A 19,800-nucleotide genomic window follows, 5' to 3' on the forward strand; every position below is an offset into this window, starting at 1 on the left:
TTGAATAGATAATTTGAATTAGATTTTCCATTCAAAAGGAATAATGAGCCACCTAAGATAGAAGGTCACTAGGGAGCTGGCTAGCTGTAGTTGGCTTCCCACATCTTCGGGTAGACCTAAGTCATCTGTTCATCGTTTTTAGTTCTTTCCTTCTTATCTCAAGACTTATTGTAAATAAAAGGCTGCTTTGTTTGAGATATTTTTATTTTGGAGAGTGTTATTTTTCTCAAAATTGATGTAGTGTGGCTAAGGGGAAAAACTGAAGAGGCAGCTGTCATAGTGATGGTATTTCTGAAGAGGTTCAAACTCTAGAAAGAAAAGGACTGTAGACAAAAGCCGTCTAACTAAGAGTCTTTATGTCCTTGAATTTCATCCTCAAGAACACTTGTAAGAAAAATGACTTGACTGGTCAAAGGAATCATTGTAGGAAAAAGGTGAGAACAGGCATCAGGTTAAAACATTTCAAGCTATGACTGGGATAAAAGAAAGAATAGGATGTCAGCCACCATTAAATAAAGATCATTTAAAGATTCTCCTTTTTAATTTGACAAATGGTGACCATAAATCTGACCACCAGGGTGGAGGGAACGCACGTATGTGGTGCTTTTACCATTTTGTGTGTCACAGAGCTTGTACTGTACCATCTAAACAGGGTGCCACCAAGTCACACTGAAACAGGATTGCGGGATCTCCACTGTTGCCACACTTTTCTCACCTCTCACCAACTCCTTTGCTTATTGTTGCTCTCTTCCTGGACTGCAGCTCAGTGGCAGAAAGAATGAGAATAGCTTTTCAAGTCCTGAATATAAAATATTCATTTTGTCAAGATTTGGTATTCTAAAATGGAATATATATGTATACACATACACACACATATATATATATATATACACACATATACAATTTTTTTTTTCTGCCTGTGCGGAGGCTGCATGTACCAAGAGCTCCGTTAGGGGAGAACATACTGCTTTCTTGGAATGAGAGGAAAGCTTTGAGGAATCATTACATGGTCAGAATTCTGTTTATATAAGTGAGGAGAAAGTACTATTATTTTTGTTTGGACTTTTATAGTTTATTGGGTTTAAGGGTATATATATATATATATAAACATATATGTATCAGATGTAAAGTTTTTATTTCCTTAGAAATTTGAAAGGACATTCATAATACTGACCAGAAAAATGCAGAGGAAAGTAAGGTATACTGATGCCATATTGTACTAGCTAATATTTTACTACTTTAATCAATAATCTGGTTTGTGCACTTGGTCAAAATTTGCCATTTTAAGCATATGGAAGATACATCTTCATGCCGATATCAGGCTATATCATCACCATCTTTCTACTCGAGAAGTCGTTTTCGATCAGGACTCTCAATTAGGAGCTTTCCTTTGTCCCGACTGTTTGACTAGCTCACAGTTGGCTCCTGCCCCTTGTCGTCAGGATCCTGTGACTTCCGCAGTCAGGGTCATGACTGGCATAAAGGCAGCGGAAGCCTTTCCAAATATAAGGTTCTCGAACTGGATACAACGGGAAACAGGAGTCCCACTTTTCCAACGGATGCAGGGAAATGGTGCAGGAGGCCATTGGGAGACAAAGGATACGCACCTGGTTATTCCTGGCAGGGATACAATTAAGAAAATTTAACCTTATTTTCATCTGTATTTAATGGAAACGTTTTTACTTGGCATATGTAGTGAAAACAGAAAATCAGTAATCCCAAGGATCTGGGTTGGCTCATTATACATGCTAAGTGGTGGAGAGAATTCGAGTTCTTAAAATTTTAACTCCAGAATTCATTTGCGAGAGGAGCCCTTCCGCGTCGTCGTCGTCGTCCCCCCCCCGCAATCAGATCAGACCTGATGTACTTTGTGGAGGCCCTTTTGAGGCCACGAGAGCTGGGCCTGCCTTGCGCAGCCGCAGTAGCAGGCCGCGTCCAAAGGTCCCGGCCTTGCGCAGCCACAGTAACAGGCTGAGCAAACGGCCAACGGTCAGAGCTCTCCGCTTTTGAGCTTGTAAGGCTGCCTGCTGCTTTCTTCCTATCTCTCTTCCTTCACCTCTCAAGTGAGTAGCCATGAGCTGGGCTGTGGGAATGCTGCGGGCCAGCCAGAGAGTGGGCGGTGTGAGAGCAAATTGCCTGTGCCCGGGAATGGTGCTGAGTCCCCGCCAGCCGGCAGGCATCGCCCACAGGGGCACCTGGCCCACGGCGCCCGCGTCCAAGATGGATACGGTCAAGTGTGAGCTTATGAAGAATTTCCCCTCAGAGGAGCCCGTTCGTTGCAATAAGATCTCCATTGTAGGAACTGGATCGGTTGGCATGGCCTGTGCTATCAGCATCCTGTTAAAAGGCTTGAGTGATGAACTTGCCTTGGTGGATGTTGATGGAGGTAGACCGAACGGTGAGACAATGGATCTTCAGCATGGCAGCCCTTTCGTGAAAATGCCCAATATTATTTCCATCAAAGATTACCTTGTCACTGCCAACTCCAGCCTCGTGATTATCACAGCAGGTGCACGCCAGGAAAAAGGAGAAACACGCCTTAATTTAGTCCAGCGAAATTTGGCCATCTTTAAGTTAATGATTTCCAGTATTGTTCAGTACAGTCCTCGCTGCAAACTGATTGTTGTTTCCAATCCAGTGGATATCTTAACTTACGTAGCCTGGAAGTTGAGTGAATTTCCCCAAAACCGTATTATTGGAAGTGGTTGTAACCTGGACACTGCCCGTTTCCGTTTCTTGATTGGGCACAGGCTTGGTATCCATTCTGAAAGCTGTCATGGGTGGATCCTTGGAGAGCGCGGAGACTCAAGTGTTCCCGTGTGGAGTGGAGTGAACATCGCTGGTGTCCCTCTGAAGGATCGGAGCATAGATACAGGAACTGATAAAGATCCTGAGCAGTGGGAAAATGTGCACAGAGATGCGGTTGCTAGTGCCTATGAGGTTATTAAACTGAAAGGTTATACTTCTTGGGCCATTGGCCTGTCTGTAGCTGACTTAACAGAAAGCATTGTGAAGAATCTTAGGAGAGTGCATCCAGTTTCCACCAGAATTAAGGGTCTCTATGGAATAAATGAAGAAGTATTCCTCAGTGTTCCTTGTATCCTGGGAGGGAGCGGTATTACCAACCTTATAAAAGTAAAGCTGGCCCCTGGAGAAGAGGCCCGTCTGCAGAAGAGTGCAAAAACACTTTGGGAAATTCAAAAGGAGCTTAAGTTTTAAAGTCGTTTAAAACTACCATTCTGAAGTTATTGAAGAGAGTAGTTACGGAGTTGTGTATGTCCAGTTTTTGAATAAACTTGAATTCCTAAAGGTTGGAAACAGGGAAGGGGGTAGAGTGACTCCCCTGTTTATTTAGGCCCCCCCCAGCTCTTTTATTTAGCCTCCAGATGCTGAATTATACTTTTTAAACAATTCCTAAGTGACTGCATTAAAGAAGGTGTTTTTGTACCACTGATGTACTAGTCCTCACCCTGTGTATGTGTGTGTGTGTGTATAGTTGCCAGTTGTCCCCAAAACTGTGGGATGCAGGTGTTTGTTGTTACAGAAATTGATTTTTTTTTTTTTTTTTTTTTTTTTTTGCGGTACACGGGCCTCTCACTGTTCTGGCCTCTCCCATTGCGGGGCACAGGCTCCAGACGCGCAGGCTCAGCGGCCATGGCTCATGGGCCCAGCCGCTCCGTGGTATGTGGGATTTTCCCTGACCAGGGCACGAACCCGTGTCCCCTGCATCAGCAGGCGGACTCTCAACCACTGTGCCACCAGGGAAGCCCCTGATTCTTTTCATTAAGTACAGGTTCATTCTTTTGTTCTGTGTGACTTATATCTATGTTCATTTATATACTATTTTTTTTGAAGTTGTAACTTCCTATACAATGTGAAAATAAACATATACACAGAAGCATTTTCTGTAATGGAGCCATCAGCTGTCTTCATTGCCCTATGACAGCCTATCAGCCAGGCTTTCAAAAAGGCATCGTAAAATGGGAGCTGGAAGCAGGTCCTATGTGTACTTGTGTGTGTGTGCATGTTCATGTATATGTACCAGTGAAGCAGGATCATTAAGTAAAAAATGAAAATAATAGTGATTTAGTTGGTAGCTATTATAAAGTATTTAATGCAGTAAAATATAAAGCTTTAGAAAGAGGCCTGAGAGAGGTGGTAACAGTTACTAAAAATAAAGTCTGACTGAAATAATTTTAGAACTGCCTCTGAGAACCTGGCCTCTTAGCACATTAAATCAAGAAGCACATTATAAATTGTTCTTATTGGGCTGAGTCTTACCTGCAGAGTGTGCCCTGGCCCTAAGACACTCCGGGGTCATCTCTGCTGCTCAGTTGACTTCACATTAACGGAAAGCTTTTGCTTTTGAATTGTGCCCTGTTGTTAATCATTGTCATAAAATTTGGCCATTTTAATGAGTACTTCAGGGATTGTATTTCTCAGAAGGTTACGTGTTCGCTTTTTATTCCTGAATCAATTGACTTTACTACAGATTCTATACTGTATGGGTGTGATACAATGAAGGTTTAGGAGAAAGTAAAGATGCTCGTCTGACCTTTACCTAAACAATGGTACTAATAACTTAGGAAATGAGAATCTTAGTCTTCCTATGCAGTTGAATATTAAATAAATTATATGGTATGTTCAAACATATCTCAGGTTTGATGTGGATGTCAATAGGCCTAATCAAAATTGAAACGTACTAGCATATGCTTTTTTTTTTTTGGCTGCATTGGGTATTCGTTGCTGCACGCAGGCTTTTCTCTAGTTGCGGCGAGCAGGGGCTACTCTTCGTTGTGGTGCGCGGGCTTCTCATTGCGGTGGCTTCTCTTGTTGCGGAGCACGGGCTCTAGGTGTGCGGCCTTCAGTAGTTGTGGCACACGGGCTCAGTAGTTGTGGCTCGCGGGCTCTAGAGTGCAGGCTCCGTAGCTGTGGCGCACGGGCTTAGCTGCTCCGCGGCATGTGGGATCTTCCCGGACCAGGGCTCGAACCAGTGTCCCCTGCATTGGCAGGCGGATTCTTAACCACTGCGCCACCAGGGAAGCCCCTAGCATCTGCTTTCTAAATTAAGCCAGTCCTGCTTAGTTCAGTTTTATCAAGTAGACATAGGACAGTGATCCACCCCCCAAAACTGACCCTTTACTTAACCGTGCTGATCAGAGCTCTCCTACTATTTCATTGAACCATACTGTTTCATTGAAAATATCAAAATGTTCTGATTACCCAGGAAGCTGTGTCATATTATGGGATTAATCTATGTGCTGAGCTCCCTGAAGGTGGGAAGAGTGGTGGATTGATTGTTCCAGGTGGTTCTAAAACCTTTTTAAGCTTAATTGCACCAAGTTTCTCTTCCCCTTTGTCCAGCCCTTGAATTTTTTTTTTTTTTGCGACACGCAGGCCTCTCACTGCCGCGGCCCCTCCCGTTGTGGAGCACAGGCTCTGGACGCGCAGGCCCAGCAGCCATGGCCCACGGGCCCAGCCGCTCCGCGTCACGTGGGATCCTCCCAGACCGGGGCACGAACCTGTGTCCCCTGCATCGGCAGGCGGACTCTCAACCACTGCGCCACCAGGGAAGCCCAGCCCTTGAATTTTTATTCAGCCATGTTTCAGCCAAATTTAATGTAATATTGAAAGAGATCAGAGCCTGCCTTATGTCTGTTTTGTAGTTCTCTTCACCAGCTACTTCAGTCAGGATAGGCTGGGTTATACTATAGTAAAAAATAATCTCCAACTGTGTGGCTTAAAATAACAAAAGTTTGGGCTTCCCTGGTGGCGCAGTGGTTGAGAGTCCGCCTGGCAATGCAGGGGACATGGGTTCGTGCCCCGGTCCAGGAGGATCCCACATGCCGCGGAGCGGCTGGGCCCGTGGGCCATGGCCGCTGAGCCTGCGCGTCTGGAGCCTGTGCTCCGCAACGGGAGAGGCCACAACGGTGAGAGGCCCGCGTACCGCAAAATAATAATAATAATAAAGGTTTATTTCTCTCCTAAACTTCACTGGGTTTACACAACTTTCTAGGGAAGCTGCCCTCCACAGGCTGGCTTCATACCTCAAGTTTCTTTGATCTTGAGGTACCACTGCAGCAACACAGGTTTCCATGGTTGCTGTGGGAAGGGGAGAGGGGCCTGGAGAGTTGAGCACTTGCAATTACGTGCCTCCACCTTGGAAGTGACACACATCTCTCTTCCTCATGTTTCATTAGCCAGAATTAGTTAGATGGTTACCTAACTTCCAGAGGGTAGAGAAGGATACCCCTGTATCCAGAAGCAGATGAGTGCTGGCTGTCAGTGAGTATTGGGTACTAATCTGCCATTTAGCATTCTCAATAACACGGTCACCAGTACAAGAAATACGTATTACAGGCTTTTTAAGTCATGTTTATTGAAAGCTGGCACATGAGTAGAGGTTGTAGACGTGCCCTGTCTTTTCAGGTCACAGAACCAGGGTGGTTGTGGGTAAAGACCCCGGCTATCAGTCAGGCAATGATACTCATAAACCAGATCACCACGGGTGGGTTAACCTCTCTGACCTCTGGTTTCTCAAATGTAAAGTGGTGGTCCTCATTTCTGCCACACGGAATTGTGAAGACTAAATAAAAGCCTACTGCTTGGTACAGTGTCTGGCATATAGGTGATCTCAAATGGCAGACATTGTTATTCCTGTTCAGGGAACATTTATAGTCTTATTCTGTTTTATGAAGATGCTGAACTTCCAGGTTCTTCAAAATTACCATTGGCACTGTAATTCTTGACATATCCGAAGGCTTTCTCATCAGTTGGTCCTATAGAGCTTTCATTATTCTAACCTCAGCACCGAGGCTGGCAACAGTCCTGTACCTGCAAGTGAGGAAACTGAAGCTGAATGAGCTAGTCAACCGCAAAGACATGTTAAAACTTCAAGCTTTTTTTTTTTTTTGCGGTACGCGGGCCTCTCACCGTTGTGGCCTCTCCCGTTGCGGAGCACAGGCTCCGGACGCGCAGGCTCAGCGGCCATGGCTCACGGGCCCAGCCGCTCCGCGGCATGTGGGATCCTCCCGGACCGGGGCACTAACCCGTGTCCCCTGCATCGGCAGGTGGACTCTCAAGCACTGCGCCAGCAGGGAAGCCCTAAAACTTGAAGCTTTTAATTCCAATAGCTGTCTATTTATTAGAATAAATGCTGTAAAGGTTTTCTCAAATTAAATTGGGGCCATAGCCTCAGCTTTTAAGTAATTTTTCAGCACACTATATATTAGACCAGAAGTTTTCATGTTGTTTTTTTCCTTGCCAAGACATGCATGGTAAATGTATAGCATATCCCATGTTTCACTCCTGGCATACTGGCTAAATCGCCCTTCAAAAAGCTGTTGAGGTGTGAATGAGAGTAGTAAACATTATTGAAGACATGATCTTGAATCTAATTTTTTTTTTTTTTTTTTTGCGGTACGCGGGCCTCTCACTGTTGTGGCCTCCCCCGTTGCGGAGCACAGGCTCCGGACGCGCAGGCTCAGCGGCCATGGCTCACGGGCCCAGCCGCTTCGCAGCATGTGGGATCCTCCCGGACCGGGGCACGAACCTGTGTCCCCTGCCTCGGCAGGCGGACTGTCAACCACTGCGCCACCATGGAAGCCCTTGAATCTATTTTAATATCTAAAAAGTCAATCAGAATGTCCATGTTGGTGACAAATTACTTGTAATACATTTTCCAATTGTCATAACACTCTTTGAGAACTGCTGCCTTGGAGAGTGGTAGTTTCTGATAATATTACAACCCTGCACTGTTGGACACAAGCATTGGGACTTCAGGATGCGGTTCTTGGGGCAGTGGGCTCATTGCCTAGGGAGTGCCATTCGTGTCTTAGTCTTTGTGGAGAGCAGCCCCTGGAGTTGTGCAGTACAGAGCGGCCCTGTTTAGAAGGGTAGGTTTGTGGTCCATAATCATGGAAAAATTCTCCCTGGTCAGAGACGAAAGAGGAAAGAGGAGGACTGCAGGGAGGAGGTCCCAGAATTTGGAAGATGCTTCAGAGTAAAGCTGAGTTGCTAGATGGAGACTCAAGTTCCCAGCATGCCCCATCCTCACCAAACTTTTGGGGTTTTAGGGTAGGGGGATGGTTCTGTGGCAACAGCTGTAATTATTATTGTGGAATTCAGTACATTTATTTTATAACGATTTTTGCTTAAATGTACTCAATCCCTAAATCTTTTGTCAAGCACATTTTTAAGCAGGGGAATGTTCTGTTGGCCTGTACTAGAGTATCACTGATAAGACCAGCACATCTGATCTGCATATCAGCAATTGAAACAGGTGGAAAAAACTGAAGGTTTTCGTCCACTATCCATATACGATAAATAGTACAAGCTTAAAAACCTTCTATGAGCCCTACTGTTGAAAGCAACTTGAGGCCCTGTTTATAAGTAGGGTATAAGTAAAGACTCTGGGTTTCCATTCCCACAGCTGTAAAATTAAAAAAAAATTTTTTTCATTGAAGTACAATTGATGTACAATATTATATAAGTAACAGGTATACAATATAGTGATTCATAATTTTTCAAGGTTATACTCCGTTTACAGTTCTAAAATATCGGCCATGTACCCTGTGTTGTAGAATATATCCTTGTAGCTTATTTTATACATAATAGTTTGCACCTCTTAATCCCCTACCCTTATGTTGCTCCTCCCCACTTCCCTCTCCCCAGTGGTAGCCACTGGTTTTTTCTCTGTATCTGAGTCTGTTTTCTTTTTTGTTATATTCACTAGTTTGTTGTATTTTTTAGATTCCACATATAAGTGATATCATACAGTATTTTGTCTTTCTCTGTTGGACTTATTTCACTTAGCATAATACCCTCCAGGTCCATCCATGTTGTTGCAAATGGCAAAATATCATTCCTTTTTATCACTGATTAGTATTACATTGTATATATATATACCACATCATGTTTATCCAGTCATCTGTTGCTGGACACTTAGGTTGCTTCCATATCTTGGCAATTGTAAATAATGCTGCTATGAACATTGGCGTGCGTGTATCTTTTCGAATTAATGTTTTTGTTTTTTTCAGATATATGCCCAGGAATGGAATTGCTGGGTTATATATTTTCAGTTTTTTGAGAAACCGCCATCCTTTTTTCCACAGTGGCTACACCAATTTACATTCTCACCAACAGAGTACAAGGGTTCCTTTTTCTCTGCATCCTCGCCAACATTTGTTATTTGTGTCCTTTTTGAGGATAGCCGTTCTGACAGGTGTGAAGTGATATCTCATTGTAGTTTTGATTTGCATTTCCTTGATGATTAGGGATGTTGAGCATCTTTTCATGTGCCTGTTGGCCATCTGCATGTCCTTTTGAAAAAATGTCTATTCAGTTCTTCTGCCCATTTTGTAATTGGGTTTTTTTTTTTTTTTAATTTTGAGTTGTATGAGCTGTTGATATTTGTTGGATATTAACCCTGTATCGGTCATATTATTTGCAAATATCTTCTCCCATTCAGTAGGTTGTCTTTTCGTTTTGTTGATGGTTTCCTTTGTACAAAACCTTTTAACTAGGTCTCATTTGTTTATTTTTGCTTTCATTTCCTTTGCTTCAGGAGACAGCTATGTCAAAGAATGTTCTGTGTTTGCCTCTAGGAGTTTTACAGTCTCCAGTCTTACACTTAGGTCTTTAATCCATTTTTAAATTTTTGTGTATGGTGTTAGAGAATGTTCTAATTTCATTCTTTTACTTGTAGCTGTCCAATTTTCCCAGCACCACTTACTGAAGAGGATGCCTTTTCTCCACTGTATATTTTTGCCTCCTTTGTTATAGATTAATTGACCATAGGTGCATGCGTTTATTTCTGGGCTTTCTGTTCCATTGATCTATGTGTCTGTTTTTGTGTCAGTATCATACTGTTTTAATTACTGTAGCTTTGTATTATAGTCTGAAGACAGGGAGTGCGATTCCTCCAGCTCTGTTCTTCTTTCTCAAGATTGCTTTGGCTATCTGGGATCCTTTGTGTTTCCATACAAATTTTAAAGTTATTTGTTCAAGTTCTGTGAAAAAATGCCATTGGTATCTTGATAGGGATTGCATTGAGTCTGTAGATTGCCTTGTGTAGTATGGTCTTTTTAACAATATTAACTCTTCCAACCCATGAACATGGTGTATCTTTCCATCTGTTGGTGTTGTCTTTGGTTTCTTTCATCACTGCCATAGTCTTCCAAGTACAGGTCTTTTACCTTCTTAGGTAGGTTTATTCATTGGTATTTTATTCTTTTTGATGCAGTGGTAAATGGGATTGTTTCCTCAATTTCTCTTTCTGATAGTTCATTGTTAGTGTACAGAAATGCAACAGATTTCTGTATATTAATTTTGTATCCTGCAACTTTACCAAATTCATTGATGAGTTCTAGTAGTTTTCTGGTGGCATCTGTAGGATTTTTTTTATGTTTAGTATCATGTCATCTACAGACAGTGACAGTTTTACTTCTTCCTTTCCAATTTGTATTCTTTTTATTTCTATTTCCTCTCTGATTGCTGTTTCTAGGACTTCCAGTACTGTGTTGAATAAAAGTGGTGAGAGTGGACATCCTTGTCTTGTTCCTGATCTTAGAGGAAGTACTTTCAGCTTTTCCCCTGGGGTTTTTTGTTTGTTTTTGTTTGTTTTTTGTTTTGGCTCTATTTCATTTATTTCTGCTCTGATCTTTATATTTATTTCCTTCTACTAACTTTGGGTTTTGTTTGTTCTTCTTTCTCTAGTTCCTTTTGGTGTAAGGTTAGGTGGTTTATTTTATATTTTTCTTGTTTCCTAAGGTAAGCTATATCACTATAAACTTCCCTCTTAGAACTACATTTGCTGCATCCCATAGGTTTTGGATCATTGTGTTTTAGTATTCATTTTTGTGTCTAGGTACTTTTTAATTTACTTTTGATTTCTTCAGTGATCCATTGGTTGTTTAGTAGTATATCGTTTAGCCTCCACTTTTTTTTTGTTTTCTGAAGTTTTTTTCTTGTAGTTGATTTCTATTATCAGTGTTCATATCGGAAAAGATGATTGACATCATTTCAACTTTCTTAAATTTACCAGGGCTTGTTTTGTCGAAACGTGATCTATCCTGATCCATGTGCACTTTAAAGGAATATGTATTCTGCTGCTTTTGGATGGAATGTTCTGTGTATATTAAGTTCATCTGGTCTAATGTAGCATTTAAGGCTAGTGTTTCTTTATTGATTTCCTGTCTAGATAATCTGTCCATTGATGTAAGTGGGGTGTTAAAGTCCCCTACTATTATTGTGTTACTCTCAGTTTCTCCCTTTATGTCCGTTAATATTTGCTTTATATGTTTAAGTGCTCCTATGTTGGGTGCATATATATTTACAATTGTTATCTTTTTCTTGGACTGATCCCTTGATCATTATGCAGTGTCCTTCTTTGTTTCTTGTAACAGCCTTTATTTCAAAGTCTATTTTGTCTGATGTAAGTATTGCTACCTTGGTTTTCTTTTGATTTCTATTTGCATGGAATACCTTTTTTCATCCCCTCACCTTCAGTCTGTGTGTCTTCAGATCTCGTGTAGGCAGCACATATATGGGTCTTGTTTTTGTATCCATTCAGGCACTCTGTTTTTTAACTGGAACACTTCCATTTACATTTAAGGTAATTATTGATATGTATGTTCTTTTGACATTTTGTCAATTATTTGGAAGTTGTTTTTGTAAGTCATCAAGTCACAAAAGAACAAAAAGAAGGGGAAAAAAAAGACCATCTTTAGCGTTATGTTTGGATTCCTTTTTGTGTATGTGTATATCTATTATAGATAATTTGGTTTTTGGTTACCATGAGGTTTTTATATAGTGAGATCATATGTATATACATAGTTGTTTCATATATATATGTGTATATATAGTTGTTATATATACATAGATATATATGAATTACATATATATTTAAGTTGCTGATCTCTTAATTTCAAATGCATTTTAATAACCCTGCATTTCTACTCTCCTCCCCTCATAATTACTGTTTTTGATATCATATTTTACATCTAATTGTTTTGTATATCCCTTAACTGCTTATTGTGAATATAGATGATTTTACTACTTTTGTTTTTTAACCTTCCTACTAGCTTTGTGTGTGGATGACTTCCTACCTTTACGGCATGTTTGCCTTTTTACCATTGAGCTTTTCAGTTTGTAATTTTCATGTTTCTAGTTGTGGCATTTTCTTTTTCGCTTAGAGAAGTTCCTTTAACATTTCCTGTAAAGCTGGTTTGGTGGTGCTGAACTCTTTTAGCTTTTGCTTGTCTGTAAAGCTTTTGATCAATCAAATCTACACAAGAGTCTTGCTGGATAGAGTATTCTTGGTTGTAGGTTTTTCCCTTTCATCACTTTAAATATATGGTGTCACTCTTCTGGCCTGCAGAGTTTCTGCTGAAAAGTCAGCTGATAGCCTTATGGGAGTTCCCTTGTATGTTATTTGTTGCTTTTCCCTTGCTGTTTTTAATATTCTCTCTTTACTTTTAATTTTTGCCATTTTAATTGTGTGTCTTGGTGTGTTTCTCTTTGGGTTAGTCCTTTATGGGACTCTCTGGATGTCTATGGCTGTTTACTTTCCCAGGTCAGGGAAGTTCTCAGCCCCCTTCTCTCTCTTTTCCTTCAGGGACCCCTATAATGTGAATATTAGTGTGTGACTGGGGGATTTTTGCAGAAACTAATGCCTGTGACCAGCCATTTTTATTTTGGCTGGCCAAAAAGTAATTGTTATTATTTCACTAACACTTTGTGGGTTATTACATTCAGTAGTTAAACCTGACACACCTGTAAAGTCTTCTAATTTTCATGAAATGCTGTCTTCAATCCACTCTTTTGTAGTAGCAAAGGAGCATTCTCCAGCACCGTGAGTTTTATTTTCACTTTCTGTATCAGAATCAATCAATCACTAAGGTTTTTTGTCTTTTTTTGGTCTTATATTCACATCATCTGAATCAGAACTGTATTCTGAAGAACTATCATCTTCTGAGACACCAGTCGACATGTTGCTCAGACAGTCAGAGAAAGTATCTGCATAAAATTCACCAAAAAATTCTTCTTCACTCAAAATTTCATGATGCATCATTTTTGAAAATTTTACATTTGTAATATACACAGTTGGCACAAAAACCTAATGGAGAAAAATGTAAGTGATAACAACAATCATAAGTTGTATAATGAACCCTTGATCAATTTTAAGCTCTAACAACTGCTTCGCACAGTGATGTTAATTGTATCACTCTCTAAAAACATACTGATAACGTCTCTGGTCAGAGATGTTAAACTGCCTTCATTTCTTTTCATTCTTTTTTGTGTTCAGCATCAGTCATTTCCACTATGTCTTTTCTGTCTTCTAGCTCACTGATCTGTTCCTCTGTATCATTCAGTCAACTTGATTCCTTCTAGTATATTTTTCATTTCAGGTATTGTATTCTTCATCTCTGTTTGGTTGTTCTTTGTTAAAAACTTCTGACTTCTTGCTCTATGCATCCATCCTTCTCCCGAGTTCTTTGTTCATCTTTACAATCAGTACCCTGAACACCTTCTTGGGTAGATTGCCCGTCTCCACTTCACTTCATTCTTCGTCTGGGGTTTTACCTTGTTCCTTTGTCTGGAGCATGTTCCTCTGTCACCTCATTTTGCCTGTTTTTTGTTTTGTTTTGTTGTTTTAATGTATACGGTAGGTTAGTTACGTTTCCAGACCTTGGAGAAGTGGCCTTCTGTAGGAGACACCCTGTGCCCCAGCAACACAATTCCCTCTTATCACCCAAGCCATATGCTCTAGGAGTTCCCCCTGTGGTTGGTCCTTCTCTTGTGACAGGCTGACTGTGTGGGTGGTCTGGTAGGTTTGGCTGGCCCCCAGTCCAGGGGGGTGCCAGACCCTGCCTTGTGCGGAAGCTGCCGACTGCTGGTCGACAGGGCCGGGTCACGAAGCAGCTGCTGCAGAGCCTCAGGGGGCCCTGGGGCTAGTGCTGGTTCACTGGTGGGTGGAGTCAGGGTCCAGAAGATTCCGGGGCCGTTGTCTGCCCCCTGGTGGATGAAGCCAGGTCCTGGCGTTAGTGCTAGACTACTGGCAGGCAGAGCCTGGTCCTGGAGTCTGGTTACAGGGCCCAAGGGTCTTAGAGCTGGTGTCAGAGGGCTGGTTGGGTGGGGGTGTTCCTGACACAGTTGGGTACAGGGTCCAGGGTGTCCCAAAGCTTGTGTTGGCCTGCTGGTGGGGAGGCTGGTCCAGAGGCTAGAGCAGGCTTCCTGGAGGGCCGGGGCAGGCCCAGGAGATTCTGGAGCTGGTGCCTTCCCACTGGTAGGTGGGGCTGGGTCTTGGACCCTCTGGCGGACAGGGCCATGTCTACAGGCAGCTGGGCTCACGAGGTCTTAAGGCAGCTGTCTGCTGATGGGTGGGGCTGTGTCCCCAACCCAGTTAGTCGCTTGGCCTGAGGCATCCCAGCACTGGGTCAGGTCTTGGCACTGATGAGCTAGAGGGAGGATTCCACAAAGGCACCCACCGCACCAGTGTGTCCACGTGGTAGGACGAGCTCCCAGGAATGGCTGCTACCAGTGTCTGTGTCCCCAGGCGAGCTGCAGTTACCTCCTGCCTCTGCAGGGGCCTCCGCACGACCGGCAGGTAGGTCCGACCCAGGCTCCTACCAAAGCACTGCCTTTGTCCTGGATCCCAGAACATGTGAGAGTCTGTGTGTGCCCTTTAAGAGTGATGTCTCGGGCCTCCCTGGTGGCGCAAGTGGTTGAGAGTCCGCCTGCCGATGCAGGGGATACGGGTTCGTTCCCCGGTCTGGGAGGATCCCATATGCCGCGGAGCGGCTGGGCCCGTGAGCCATGGCCGCTGAGCCTGCGCGTCCGGAGCCTGCGCGTCTGGAGCCTGTGCTCCGCAACGGGGGAGGCCACAACAGTGAGAGGCCCGCATACCGCAAAAAAAAAAAAAAAAAAAAAAAAAAAAAAAAAAGAGTGATGTCTCTATTTCCCTAGTCCTCTGGGACTCCTGAAATTAAGCCCCACTGACATTCAAAGCCAGATTCTCGGGGGGCTCGTCTTCCCAGTGCAGGACCCCCAGGCTGGGGAGCCCGACATGGGCCCCAGCACTCTCACTTCTGTGGGAGAACCTATGCACTGTAATATTCTCTAGTCTGTGGGTCACCCACTTGGGGATATGGGACTTAACTGTATTACCAGGCCACCATTCCTACCCGTCTCCTTCTGGTTCCTTCTTTACGTCTTTTGTTGTAGAAGATCTTTTCTGGTAGGTTCTGATCTTTTCGTCCATGGTTGTTTTGCACTTAGTTGTGGTTTTGGTGTGCTCGTGAGAGGAGGTGAGCTCACGGTCTTTCTTCTCTGCCATGTTGACTGAACTCCTCCACAGCTGTAAAATTAAAGAGGACTAAATGGTGTTCTTTTCCCACTTGTCTCCCTCCCTTCACCTTGCTCTGAAGCCTGTCTGTTCCTAGTTGGCTATTTTTCAGATATGATTCCTTCTAGTGGTTCAGTGACTCACTTATGACCCTGGGAAACAAGTAAATAATACTTAGGAAATTAGAGGAAAGAAAAAAAATGGGGCCAAGAGGAGGAAATGGGAACACAAGCCCCCATGCTGAAGTGGAGCAGCCACTCGGCACTCTCCTACCCAGGCCTCATATGAGTGTCCCAGCCTCTGCCTTCTCAGCGACTGACCTTTTCCAGAAGGTGGGATGGTAAAGTGATTCTGTTCATGTCCTGGCTGTCTGATACCCCACTGGAAAACTCTGTCATTAGGCTCAGTTCTAACAGGTGTTCAACCAGAAAGGTAAAGGGAAAGAACCAAGCAGCACGTTGCAGATCCTGGCCAGAGATGTCTTTCAACTGAGAAAGCCCATGCAGGATCCTTCAAGGGGGGCACTCTTGGGATTCTGGACAAAGCAGTTCTTTTTGTTGGCCACCCTAGACATTTAGCACCACCCCACGTCCCCACACACCCCCAATGCAAACAGTAATCCCCTGCAATTGTGACAGCCAAATTGTCAGGATTCTCTATTCGAGAACTGCAATTTAGAACTACATTTCCAGTCAGGGATACAGTACTGCCTTTAGTTGAAAACCTTTCATCACACTACAAACTAGAGAGCTGCATGGAAGAGGGGGTTAGGGAAAGACACACATGTCGTGGGTGTGTGTGGGTGTCTGAGACCCAAACACAGAGATGGTGGGCATGGACCTCCTCCAGACTACATACGATGGATAACCTTATATGTCTTCCAGTATCAGAATATTTAAACCAAAATGATATAACTATAAATCAATGCTTTTGACAAACATACCACAATATTTATATCCATATGAGCTCTGTTCTTGGAACAGTACATTTTGATGATGCTGTAGTGACAACAGCTAATAGATATGGAGGACTCCCAGGTGCTGTGCTTTATGTACTCACTCTCACTTAATCCTCACTACTCTGTAAGCAGGTAATTATCTCCATTCTGCACACATGGAAACTGCCCCTTAGAATAAGCAGATTTCCCAAGCAGTGGAGTTGGGCTTTGAACAGAGAGGTGTATCTGATACCAGGGTCTGTGCTAAAATGGTGCTACAATGACTGGAATAAATGACTAGGAATTTACAAGTCCCAACAGGATGCACCACCTGAATTTGGAAACACTACAAGGATTCAGCTTCAAATTGAAATAAGTAAGCATCAAGATAAAAAGAAGAAAAAATACTAGCCGACTCTCAAAAATCACTCCAAGAATGACTTACATTTTGCTGTGAGTCCAGGGCGCTTCACAGATGTGACTGAGGAGATCTGTGTCCTTGGGAAGTAATGGTTGGGATATGGCTGATGAGAGCACGGCAGTGCTGTGCTGTAGTGCTTCTGAAATCCTGTCTTCAGAACAGGACCATCTGAGTGAAAAGAATGAATCAAAGAGTGTGGGTCTAGTATTATCTAAGGTCAAGATTATCCACCTCCCATAAATTAGTGTTCCCCTCGCTCAGGGCGGTGTGCACTTAGGTGGAGCTGACACACTGCATGTCAAGATCTTCCAACCTCCTGCTCTGACTCCCGGATTCCAAATCACCCTCTGCTGAGAAAACCTCTACGTAGATTTTCAACACTGTCGGCACATAAAAGCATTCTACTGTATCTGCCGTTGATTCCTTCTTTATTTACCCCCTACTAAGGGACTTCTCCCCACTCCGTCCCTCTGACCCCCAAATTCTTTAAGTTTGAATGGCTTCAGTATGTTTATTTAGATAGAAATCCCATTCTCAGCTGCATCTTTATATATGAAGGCCAACAACACATACCATTCTTCTGGTAGGAAATAAATGTCATTGAGGGTTGACGATTTAGAGCATGTTGCTTTCCAGATTTAGAGTGGAGTTTTATGTTATTTAAGGCCCAATAGACTTATACTTGGAAAAAGAAAAGAGGTGTCTCATTGTCTTTCAAGGCAGCGAGAACAGTCTTTACCTTTTGTTGGTCTTCCTTTGCCCGGTATCCACAGCAATGATGTATCTGTCGGTCAGCAACGGGGTACGTCTCTAATTGCTTTGGCTCTTGTCCCCATCTTTTAACATCTGATGACTGATTTTTTCATCTTTCAGATAAAAGACTTTCGAAGTAAAATGCAATCAATATTTCCAGCAATTCCCAAGAACTCTGAATCGGCTGTTGAATGGGAGGAAGCATTGAAATCCAAATGAGATGAGCATGGTGGGTGAAGTCCAGAACGATTGATACGGGAAAAGCTGACTTTGGAGATGTCACAACAGCAAAGGGACTCGATGGATTTCTCCTCAGGAACACATGCAGATTGTTGAGTGAACCTGTGGGATGGATGCCATTCAGTGTCCTCATAGGAGGCCGACAGTCATTTCTGTGTGCTGTACTTTATTACAACTGATTTGGTTATGTTCATGTGGGGGGGGGGTGTTGGAGGGAGGGCAAAGTTTTCCCAAAGTTAGGAAGACTATTTAAAAATATATGGGTACCTTCTCGATGTGGAGGAATCCCAGGGGAAATACTTCTATGCCTGTAACAGTTGAAACCAAGTTTTTTACCTGAAAAAAAAATTATAACGTATGATTAAAAATCTTTATAAACAGACTCCTAACAGCAGTAGTACCTCTAAGTCTAATTAAATAAGTTACAGCAGCCTTTCTTGTCCGTATGTGGCTGTCAGAACTCGGAGGACTTGCTTCTGTTAGGCAGACTCCAAAGTGACGGGTTAATGGGTGAATCCTGTCCATCAGGCACTGGGTGTGGCTCTCTTGTCCTGAACACAGTCTTTGATTTGTATATGCCAGTCATTTACCTGACAGCCTCACCTTAGGCCTGTAAATTCTTAGACAAGAAGCCAGTAACAGATTATGATAACTTGAAAGGATAATCATGTGAAAATAATATTACGGGTATAAAATGTACTTTTTTGACAAGTTGGTTCTGGGTCCCCAAACACTGACTGACAGTTTATAGCTTTATTTCAGTTGTCAGTATAAAAATAGTCCAATTATCACCTATCTTAACAAATATTTTTAACCAAAAAGATACCTGAGAACTGAGTCTCAGGTAAATTAACTTTTAAGAAAAGTACTTTAACATGTCAGTATGACCAGAAAATTAACCTCTGGTTGAATATCATTGTGTATTTTCTTTATAATTGCTTAGGCTCTAATTAACAATCAGTTTTAAAAAGTACATTGAAATTTATCTGTTAAAATGAAACCTTTTAGTTTTAAGAAAAAATTTTAAATGAGATGTCAAGTGCCTAATGTAACATTTTTCTCTGGACTGTTACCCTGTTAAAGCTGCTGTATTGTTAATTAAACACGTGTAATCAGCACCTGGGACTCATATGTAACCTGTTTAAAATCCAAGACTAAAAGAAAAGGATTGTGAAATTTATCTCAGGGTATGTAGCAAAAACTCCTCACCCACCTTTCATTTTTAACTAAATCTCTGCTAACAAAATATCTCTAGTCTTTGAATGCAATGAAGGAAGGAAATCGGGAGGAAAACTGAACAGGTTTTTGTCCCTATTATGAGTCTGAGTCTAGGTGGGTGGTGGGTGTGCCACCACCCACCTGGAAGCCTAAAGGAAGGAATGTTTGAGTGCATATTTGTGTGACATGCCTAAGGTTTACAAAACCCTTCCCATATGCGTCTGTTGTCCTTGGGATGGCGGGGGGACTCCCATAAGAATGATGGTGAATCACCTGCTGAGGAAAGGTTGATGGGGACAGATTCCCTAGAACAGGTACCAAGCATAGGCTCCAGTTGCATTTTTTTTTTTTTTTTTTTTTTTTTTTTGCGGTACGCGGGCCTCTCACTGTTGTGGCCTCTCCCGTCGCGGAGCACAGGCTCCGGACGCGCAGGCCCAGCGGCCATGGCTCACGGGCCCAGCCGCTCCGCGGCATATGGGATCCTCCCAGACCGGGGCACGAACCCGTATCCCCTGCATCGGCAGGCGGACTCTTAACCACTGCGCCACCAGGGAGGCCCTCCAGTTGCATTTTAAAAGCCAAAATGAAGTAACAAAGATGAAAGTTAAAAGAAAAACAAGCAATATGGCTGACTAAAGTGATTTTTTTCTACAGTCAGAACTCAGATATCAGACGATGTAGTCATTTGTCTATTTTATACCGGAGGCATATTGTTAAACTGGTTAATGGAAAGGAAAAGTGTTTAACAGATAATGCTACTCTTTATGTCAAGTACCATCTGTGTACTGAGTTCTGAATGTTCCTGGATATGGAAGAGAGGAAGTGTTATGGAATTTCAAGTTTGCCTCCTTCGCTGTCTTCATCTTGGGTAGAGTATGACAAACA

At 42.8% G+C, this 19,800-nt stretch overlaps 2 protein-coding genes across 4 annotated transcripts in view; both read left to right on the top strand.

The window, feature by feature from the left end:
• The window catches only part of TMEM242 (transmembrane protein 242), a 54,980-nt gene extending 36,901 nt beyond the window's left edge, over nt 1-18,079 (top strand). Inside the window, exon 4 of the mRNA XM_060114993.1 lies at nt 17,578-18,079. Coding sequence (XP_059970976.1) covers nt 17,578-17,676 — 99 coding nt within the window. The 3' untranslated portion in view covers nt 17,677-18,079. The remainder of the gene's footprint in view (nt 1-17,577) is intronic.
• Nucleotides 2,074-3,219, top strand: LDHAL6B (lactate dehydrogenase A like 6B). 3 transcript variants are annotated; one of them, XM_060114812.1, is made up of 2 exons: nt 2,221-2,441; nt 2,604-3,219. In XM_060114812.1, exons 1-2 carry the CDS (start codon nt 2,221-2,223, stop codon nt 3,217-3,219), a joined length of 837 nt encoding a protein of 278 aa, XP_059970795.1. The 3 variants fall into 3 exon arrangements, with proteins under 3 accessions (XP_059970794.1, XP_059970795.1, XP_059970797.1); XM_060114814.1 differs by having other exon boundaries at nt 2,221-2,907; nt 3,177-3,212; XM_060114811.1 differs by having other exon boundaries at nt 2,074-3,219.
• Nucleotides 18,080-19,800: the final 1,721 nt, after the last annotated feature.

This window comes from Mesoplodon densirostris, chromosome 12, assembly GCF_025265405.1.
Source record: "Mesoplodon densirostris isolate mMesDen1 chromosome 12, mMesDen1 primary haplotype, whole genome shotgun sequence".
Classification (NCBI taxonomy): domain Eukaryota; kingdom Metazoa; phylum Chordata; class Mammalia; order Artiodactyla; family Ziphiidae; genus Mesoplodon; species Mesoplodon densirostris.